The 10380-nt window shown below is 32.9% G+C and overlaps 1 protein-coding gene across 1 annotated transcript; it reads right to left on the reverse strand.

Moving 5' to 3' along the window:
• Positions 1-7992: 7992 nt before the first annotated feature.
• On the reverse strand, positions 7993-10082 carry LOC113771486. The gene is made up of 5 exons (XM_027316062.1): positions 9657-10082; positions 9414-9532; positions 9131-9287; positions 8404-8559; positions 7993-8259 (listed from the first exon to the last, which is right to left on the reverse strand). Exons 1-5 carry the CDS (start codon positions 10080-10082, stop codon positions 7993-7995), a joined length of 1125 nt encoding a protein of 374 aa, XP_027171863.1.
• Between the last annotated feature and the right edge of the window lie 298 nt (positions 10083-10380).

A 10380-nucleotide genomic window follows, 5' to 3' on the forward strand; every position in this document is an offset into this window, starting at 1 on the left:
CTGGAGCGGTGCTAAGATTGCAAATAGCTCTTGTTCTTGGTAGGAAAAGGAAACCAATTGAGTGGTCTGAGTTTCAGGTACTGTTCCTTCTTACCATTATTCAGGCTTGAAATTTATATTTGTGCTTTACTCTTCTATTATTTCTGCGTTGGGCATCTTCCCTTTACAAATATATGATGCCTGATCCTATGTTTTTTGAACATGTAGTGTGCTGTTAGCTAGCAAAATCAGCCTATGAAATTGATTATTCATGTTATGGCTTTATCTTTTGTTTGCCAAACTTTTGCATGTATACTGTGGCTGCAGATTCTATTTAGTTTGTTGCCTTACTAATGCATTTGTACTTGAGATGGTTGATTTTTGTTAAAAATGTGTTTTACACCTTGGATCCCATTGCTGGTATTTGAGGAGTTTAAATTTAGTTCATATTACATTGCATTTGTTTTCTATATAATGTGGCGGTCATATTCTTTATGGTAGGATAAAGGGCTGCAACAATATGGATAGGAGTTGGATGCCTATTAAGAACTACCTAGACCCCAAGTATTTAGATAGAGTTGATGAATTTATTAAGTTTGCTTTTCTAGGCAAGGATCCTAATTGTAAACTGCCATGTCCTTGCAAAGTATGCAATAATTTTGAGGATCAAACTAAGGAAGTCATGGCCAATCACTTGTGTCGAGGAATTGTTGATAGTTATACTAGGTGGATATATCATGGCGAAGGGTTTGAATCTGATGATGAGAATGATGACATAGAAATAAATGACAACGATAGTGACTTTGACAGTATGGAGGAGCTGTTAAATGATGTAGGAGTTGCTAACTTTGGTGAGAGTTGGAGACATTCACCGGAACTTGATACGGGTGCTTGTACCGAGAAAGAAGGAGAAGCAAGTAGGTTTCTCAGATTATTATCGGAGGCTGAAAAATCTCTATACCCGGGCTGTGAAAAGTATTCAAAACTCTCGTTTATTGTCCATATCCTCCACTTGAAAACAATGAATCGGTGGACTTGTAAATCTACTGATATGTTGCTGAAGTTCTTGCATCAAGTATTTCCTACAGCTTTGATTCCCAGTTCATATTACGAGGCAAAAAATTTCATCCGTGAGTTGGGGCTGAAGTGTGAAAAGATCCACGCCTGTGAAAATGATTGCGCACTTTTTTGGAATGAAAATAAAGGCTTTGATCATTGTCCAAATGAAAAATGTAAAGCATCGCGGTATAAATCTCCAAATTCCAAAATACCTAGAAAGGTGTTGTGTTATTTTCCATTAAAACCAAGGCTGCAAAGACTGTTTGTGAACAAAGAGATTGCTCGGGATATGAGGTGGCATAAGGAGAGACGTGTAGATAATGAGAACATGATGCGACACCCTGCTGATTCATTAGCTTGGAAGGATTTTGATAGAAATCACAAGTCCTTCGCTGAAGATCCTAGAAATGTGAGGCTAGGACTTGCTAGTGATGGCTTTAATCCCTTTGGAACCATGATAGCAATCTTCTTTTTGCCTATGTAGTGACTTGAAAGAAATGAATATAATGCAAAGGGGGCGTTTGTGAACTTTGATTGGTTTCACCTGTTTAGATGGTCTTCACTTTCACATTGTGAGGCAAATAGCTTATTCTCTTTGCACAGTTTAATCCTACAGAGGCATTGTTTCCTTCATGATTTATGAAGCATAAACTCCTAAAATCAAAGAGGGCTAGTACCTCCTGTATTCACACCTCGTACAATAAGTTGCTTTCTGTGTTTTAATATATAAACAACCAAAAGCATAAAGATTAAACAATAATTACTGTGGGAGTCCAATTTAATTGTTCAATAAGTTGAGCTATTTAAAGAAGAAGAAAGAAAATAAAAAAAAACTGTTTTAGAGAGCTCTTTAGTTGAGCTTATGCAGTGTTGTATTTGTATAGATTGGACTGTGATTTCTAACTTCTTGCTGGTGTTGTAATATGTGGGCCCAAATTATATGAGGTTCTTAATGAATTGTAATTTTTGTCTTAATAATCTAAGTCTCATTACTTGTTCTTTATTATTGTACTCCTCCCCTTACCTACTTCTTTTACTCTTTTATGACAGATAAATGCTATTCATACTAGCTTTTGGAAGATATCTATGGTTATGGTTGAAGAATGTTGAAGACAAAATTGCCTTTTGCTCATGGAGTGGTTCATTTAGATGTTCTTCAATTTCTTAAACTGTGATTGCTTTTGTAAATGTACCTTATGTACAATGATATTTTGGACAAATGTTATTTTTGTAGGCATTAGTTGGGTAATGTACACTTGAATTTGGCATTTGAGAATACTATATTATTACCATGTAATCTAATGCAAATACTTTTGGTTATCAATCGTTCATGTTTATTTGTAAGGTTTGTTTAAAATCAATGATTTAGCAATGATTACAGGCCAAATTATGACTATTAAGCTATTGAGAAATTATCTAATGACAAAAAAAAGTTGTCACAAAATAAAAAATAAAAACTCCTTGTCACAACAGAGACTGTCACTAAATCTAAACTAAATTTGTGACGACAATTATTGTCAGTAAAATAGTTATATACAATGGCTTTCGGTGCTTTTTAGTGACGACCTTAAGTAGAGCATTTTTGACAAAAGGTCAATTCGTCAATAAAACACTTCCAGATTGTCGTCACTAATGACAACTATTTAGTGACGACATTTCAGGTCGTCACTAAATAGTTGTCATTAGTGACGACAATCTGGAAGTGTTTTATTGACGACTTGATCTTTTGTCAAAAATGCTCTATTTAAAGTCGTCACTAATGAAAACTATTTACTTTTACCGACGGGGATTTAGTGACGACTTTGTGACGATCAAAAAGTCGTCAATAAAAGGTATTTGTGACGATATTTGTATGTTCTGTGATGACTTTGTGTTGTCACTGATGAACAATTTTCTTGTAGTGTGAGTTAACTCCTTCGATTTAACACTTCTATGAATTAGTATTAATCACAATGGTTGTTGATGAAACAACATCTTTAGGTAATCACAACTAATAGATTCAAGTTAATCATGATTGAAATAGCAAAAGTGCTTAATAGCTTTCTCAAGAAATAAACTCAAATAACTATGACAAACTTCACTTAACAATCATAGAAGTTCATCCATCCTGTAGGCATATAACTACCAAAACATGAAAGTTAAGAAAATAAAAACCAAACTTGTATTATAACTAAAAATAAATATCAATACAAGAAATAGAGTGATGGAAGAGATGTGACTCATGTCACTTGAACTTTAAGCTCTCCATTTTCATCCTCAACTTCATCTGTGTCTTGCTATATACAAGGATTGGATGCAACTAACTATACTAATGTATACGACATTAATGAACTAGGAAGTGATAATAAAAAACTACATTTTGTGTAGTTTCTCTAACATTCAAAGTTATGCAAAAATATGTTTTGAAGGGCTTATTTATAGAAGAATCAAGCTCCAAGTAGTAATTTTAATGTTGATGCAAATTGGTTCTTGAAATCACCAAAAGTTGATTCTTGAAGTCTCCATGATCTCCTTGGGTAGTTCCCACCAAATTTGATCAGAAAAATGGTCCAAAAAGATTATGTGAACAAGTTGCAAGTTATAGAGCAAGTTGCAGAGCTGAAAATCAAATTTACGTGGGCTAGGTAGGCCATGTAACAACCCCCGTAACTGCTCCTTTTCACGTTTGGGACATTTTTGATGATTCTAGAAATTGCTCTATATATTTTTTTTTATCAATTTGAGCTACAAATTCTCAATGATCAATGCTAAACTAGTTTTTGCACAAAATATAAAAGTTGGAACCCTTTGAGTTAGCTTTCTAATGCATTAATAATCATCTCATTTGGATGTCTATAGGCTGAAATAGCCTCAATTGGTCAAACCTTTGTTTTTTTATTTTGATAGCATAAATGCACGAATGTATTCAACTTTTTGACCATGAGAATGCTTGAACGGGATTTCAATTCTTCATATGAAATGTTGATCTATGTCTTAGATTCAAAATGATTTAAGAATCATCTCAATCCAAAGCTTATAACATAAGTTATAGCCAAAATACCAAAATATGTGAAAACTGTTGAAATTTCCTTCTATTGAATTTGATTTCATTTCATCTTTTGAATATATTGCACTTCATATTCACTTTAAATCATTTCAAACCATCAAAAATCATCCAAATATTTTCTCACTTCACACCAATTAATGATTGAATCATTAAATCCAACAAAAACATGAAATCTTAACCACTTAAATCCATAGAAATGCAATTTTTCACAATTAAACCATAAACTACAAACTTCACTAGAAATCTAAATAATTAGTTATAAAAATAATTAAAATGCACCAAAATTAAACTATAAAATACACTAATTAAAAATATACAAAATAAACCCTTATTTTTCTTATCACAATAACGAAGATAGTCTTGCTTAGTTTTTTGCACTCTTCATAAAATGTTTATGTAGAATGTCTTCTTTTGTCGTGCACACATATAAATATTTTCTCACGTTATTTGATGAAATATTTTTAAGTAAATAGAGTATTTAAAAATAATTATTTTACCAATAAATAGTTGAAAAAACCGTCATGAAACGAAAAATAATATAAACTGTATGAAATAGTCTTGTCTGAGAAGCATAAATTAATTGGTAATAATATTGGCTTTAAGAGAGTAGAAGGAAATTTTTTTTTTTCAAAAAAAACAAAGGCTTCAATGCCTAGCAAGAAAGCTGTCTTTGTATCCAAAGAAAGTGAAAAATAGCGGTTGTGATTAGAGTTATCAATGGAGCTGGATCAACCTAAACTCAGCCTGATCAATTCAAAATGATTCGAGTCAAGCCTTGCATGTCATTGGGCTATAGGGCTAGGTTGAGGTTGGAGCTCAAAATAAGGCCTGATTAAATTGTGACCCAAGTTTAGGTTTAAAGAGTCTCAACCCAATTAAAACTCGACTCGACCAATCAAGTACATAAACACATATTTTTTATTCATAATGATGTATGTTATTTAATAATTATATATTATAATGTAAATAGTTTATGACTTATATATAATGATAAAATAAAGGAAAAATTATTCAAAACATCCTTCACATTTTTCAAGATGACTTTTTTCGTCGCTCACTATTAAAAGTATCATTTTACATCTCTTACAAATTCACATTGATCAAATTTGGTCCCTACCTAGGTTTCTGACTAATTTTTGGTTGGAATCCACCGCGTGCCTTGCACGTGATTATTTTTTAAAAGCAAAATTGTCAAATCAAAATTTACATAATCAGATTCATAGTTCCTCACATTTTGCAAAATTAATTTTTTTGTCCCTAACATTTTATACAATGAATTATTTCATCCCTCACATTTCACAAAATGAATTTTTTCTATCCCTCACATTTTTCAAAATAGATTTTTTCATCCCTCATTGATCATGTGTACCAATAGCATTTTTTTTTCTTTAAATCCATATATATATATATTTCATCCCTCACATTTCACAAAATGAATTTTTTCTATCCCTCACATTTTTCAAAATAGATTTTTTCATCCCTCATTGATCATGTGCACCAATAGCATTTTTTTTTCTTTAAATCCATATATATATCTATTTGATTTCACTTGAATAGTATGAATAACATTTAATATATTTTTATTTGATTTTACTTAAACAGGTTAATCGTAATTGTACATATGCTATTCAACATATATATACAGGGGTTTAAAACTAACAATTTTATTTTAAACCATGTAAATATTTAGATGATTTCACTATCTAAACCTATTCAATATTTGTGACTTTTCTCTTTTGGTAATAATTTATTTATGGAGTTGTATAATAAGTCCATCTAATTAATGGATTCTAACTTAAATAATATTATAGTCATGCTAACAAATTGCAGTTTAAATATGAAATTTCTTCTCGCCACTTTTAAGACCAATAGTTAAATTACTGGTCTTGTGATTGCCTTAAAATTTGGAATGCCAATCACTTACTTCTTTTTGTCATACTTTTCCTTTGTTTGTTTTTTCTGTCCGAATTTAATTCGATATAAACACTTGATAATATTTAGGATTAAATGTCTTATTTGTTTTAAATTTTTGAGTTAAACGAAATGAATATGAATGAAAAACTAACATTTTTGTAAATCCATGTATATATGTATTTAATTTCACCTGAACAGTATGAATAACATGTCATATATCTCTATTTGATTTTGCCAGGTAAAATCAAATAGAGATATATGACATGTTATTCATACTTCTCATGTGAAATCAAATAGATATACATGTGTTTAAAAAAAATTATTGCACACATGATCAATGAGGGATGAAAAAATCCATTTTGATAAATATGAAGGATGAAAAAATTCATTTTGTTAAATATGAGAGATGAAAAAATTTATTTTGTGAAATGTGAGAGATTATGAATCGAATTATATAAAATTCGATTTGACAATTTGCCCTTAAAAAATGATCACGTGCAAGGCACATAATGGATTCCGGCAAAAAATTAGTCGAAAACCTAGGTAAGGACTAAATTTGATCAATGTAAATTTGTAAGGAACGTAAAATTACACTTTTAAAAGTGAGAGACAAAAAAATTATTTTACAAAATATGAAAGATGTTTTGAATGATTTTTCCTAAAATAAAATAAATATTACATGCATATTATTTTTAAAATTATCAATTAATTGTGAGTTTGGGCCAAGCTTGAATTGGGCCAGAAATTCTTGCATCCTGGTAAGCCAAGTATGAGCGCCCAAAGATAGTCCCTAGGCCCTAAGGTTCTACTTTATTTCTGTAAGAAAAACTTAAACTTTTCAAAATCCAACTTATAAGGCCCAATTAACACCCCTTACTGTGACGGACAAACATATGTATAATTTCATTTCAATCATCTTGGTGAAAACTTTTCATCTTCCTTTAATTTGTCCAGTTACTTGTGGTGACAAGTGTTCAGTTGGCTAGTAGCAACCTTCACGTTGCAACCATTGAAGTTGACCTATAGTTAGAAGAGCGCTCTTAGAATTTCCACTGCATTTAGGTTCAAGGCTCGAATCTTGAGGGGGGGGGAAGGGGCAGTGGTGGCGGTGAAGGAGGGAAGATGGGAGGGTGATGGCAGTGGCGAGTGGAAGAAGAAAAGATGGTAGGATTTTTTAAAATTTGTTTGTGTTTTTATAAGTATATTTGAAATGTGTACCTTTGGAGTTGGTTTTGGAGATTGTTATTGTAGATTTTACAAACAAAAATAGTTTGTGAAAAAATAGACTAATCCAAATGAAGCCACAGTTTTAGTCATCATATTTTTAACAAGGTTTAATTTTTGTCTTATTAAATGACAGATGTGCCTCCACTAGCTAAAGGAAGATGGTCATTTCAAGGCTAAAGATTTTTGTTTTATTTTAATTAATGTAGAAAGTCAATTTACATATATACTTATAGGTAATTTGAAAACAATTCTCATTGCAAGGTAACATTTCAATCTGGTAAAACAATCAATTTCATCACATTCCAGGTAAAGGAGGCCGGATTGGAGATTGGACTTCTCCGGTTTAGAACCGTTTGTAAATGAAAATTGTCCACAGTATAAGTTTCATGATGATTAATTTTCACTATTGAATTCTTGAACATTAGCAAAGGGCAAAATTCGAATCATGAAACGACCTTTTCAAAAAACAGCAAAAGAGAGGAAATGAAAATAGGCAAAAGCAAAAGGAAAGACAACCAAATAAAACCTGCCCAAGAAAAAAGGACAACCTAATAAATCTGTACAAGGAGATACTTGGAAAGGGAAATGAAATCTAGATTAGTGAAGGTTAATCTGCAAATCTGAAGCTGTATAAACTAATGAATAACAGGAGCTCAAAAGACAATAAGAAGCTTGGCAAATTTCTCAGTCAGAACCTTTACCATTTTGTAATGGCAATTTGACTTGAAGATCCTGAATTCTTTTGGAGCTAATAGACACTGAAACTTTCAAAGGGACAGTATCGACACAATTCTTAAGTCTCTAGAACACTTGAACAGATGATCTCTAACTTCATCCACCTTATGGCCTTCATGTTGTGAACAAATCAACAGCTCCTTAAGCTGTGCAGCATTCCGCAGAATAAATTTCACCAAAGTACTCTCCGTTGGCTTAGGAGAGTAGGAATATTTCAGTTTGACTACCTCGAGGAAAGATAGATATCCAGGCAACAATTGAATTTGATCATAGTCGTCAGCAGCTTGCCTCGAAAATTCCTGTTTAACGAAGTTAAACGAGGAAGACAATGAAAAGGACTACAGGTTAAACATCAAGGAACCACCAAAGCACATAAACTCAAAAGTTTATGAAGCCTGCAAAAAAAAAACACAAAAAAAAGGAAAAGCTAATCTTTATTTTACCCCCGTAAATGTAAGTGATTCAAGACCTGGTGCCATTTTCATGAAGTTTATCAGCGCTGCATCACACTGAATTGCAATGCTAGCTGAATACACTTTGAGGTGGGCAAGCTTATAAAAGAAATTAGGAGGACATCGTGGATTCGCATCAGCAAGCACCTTGAGGAGATAAGGCAATTAAGCTAGCATTAGCAAGGCTGAAAAGAGAACCAACTATTCGATACTTGAAATTAGTTTAGCTCAATAAGAGATTGCTAACTAACCAAGTTAAACTTGAATTGCATCAACTTTCAAGCTGGGGCTCGTTAGAATTTATAGGTAAAACTACTCAAGCTTGCCTCGGTAAAACCTCAGCTTGATAAATAAAAAACGAAAGCTCAAAAACAATTTCAAGCTTTTTAGAATAATCAAAGAAGTTTGAACAGTATGATGTTTGGTTTGATTAGGCTTATTTACAGCTGTAAGCATCAGTCAAGATACAACACAAGAAAAAGGCATAATGTAGCTAATCATTTATCAGAATGGCATGACATCTTCACTCATGAGTCGTGACAAGTCGAAGGCTGAGCCTGTTGCTTGCATCCATATTCTTATCTAGAGTCTCAAATTCCGTGAATAATGAAAGACAATAGCAAGAGTAATTGCAAAATTAAATTCTGAACAATTGTAAAGGAACAAAGTTGCTTAAATTAGGTGAGATTTAGAAACTGGCATAAAGGAGAATCTTTACCTGGATCAGATCAGTAGATAGTTCTAGGAATCTGATGAAAGCAGAGAATCGTGTCAAGATCATACAGGCTTGAAAACCTGTCTTGCTTCTTTGCTTAATATCATCATTCATGTCAGGTTTCCAATACTGTAGAGATGCATCAACAAGTTTTGATTGGCTAGAAAAATAGAAACTGGCAAACTTATCAACACTACATTTGAATTTTGCAAGGTTACTCCCACGAATCTCGATTTTGCAATCATTTCATCCATCATTTTCAAAGATGTAGCCTGTCATCTCAAACCTAGCAAGCCTTAGCGCCTCTATTTTAAGCATCTTCACATTCCTCCATTTGCAATCCGATGACAGAAACTCTTCAATGACAGGGAAGGTAAGAAATAGGGGGCTAGAAGGGTCATCTTTCTGAAATTCAACATCATGGATATCCAAGATACGAAGGTTTGAGTAAGACATATTCATCGGAATTTTGATCTTGCAGAGTTAATTCCCTCAAAGAATCAGATGTGAAAAACCAACGAGGAAATACCAAGACCCCAGCATATGAAATAAAAAGCCTCTGGACATCAGCGCCTAGAGCAGCAGTGATCCAAGTTTTCATACGAAATGGATCATACACGTCTAGAAACAAAAGGTGACACTCTTTGATTGATGAATTCTTAGAAAGAGCAAGAACTCTGTCCACAAAGTTCATAAAATCTGTTTTTTTAGGCTGCTTCTGCCGTTTCCATTTCCTCCTCCTGGGTGAGTATCGAAATCTCTTTCCATCATCAAAGGTTAGGTTATAAATGGAAGTCCATTTGTACTCCCATTTCCTTGACAAGCCGCTAGTTCTAACAGCATCCTCTGTTGGTAAACGGGATAGGATGTGACTCAAAATACTTTCAGGAAGTTGACTGATTCTATCCTTTTTACCCGTCAATAATTCCTTGCTTCGACTTCTTTTCTGGTCCATACTTCCAATTTTTCAACTTAGACCTGAAACTAGCTAAGATGACTTGGATTTTGAGTTAGAACTGAAATTGGTTGGTTGATTCCTTCAATGGTTGGAAGCCAGAATTCCATATTTGTAAGTTGGTCGGGAAAATGGAAGGGCTGCTTAGTTGCAATTGACACTGTTCTTGGCTTAAATAATAATTCAATGTATTTGGCAACAAGAAAAACCAAAACTGACTTTTCACTGGTACTATGCTTAAACCATACATAAGCATATTTGGGAACTCAAAAGGTAATCTGATGGAGTCTCAGAAAAT

The sequence above is a fragment of the Coffea eugenioides genome, chromosome 5 (assembly GCF_003713205.1).
Source record: "Coffea eugenioides isolate CCC68of chromosome 5, Ceug_1.0, whole genome shotgun sequence".
NCBI classification, from domain to species: Eukaryota; Viridiplantae; Streptophyta; class Magnoliopsida; order Gentianales; family Rubiaceae; genus Coffea; species Coffea eugenioides.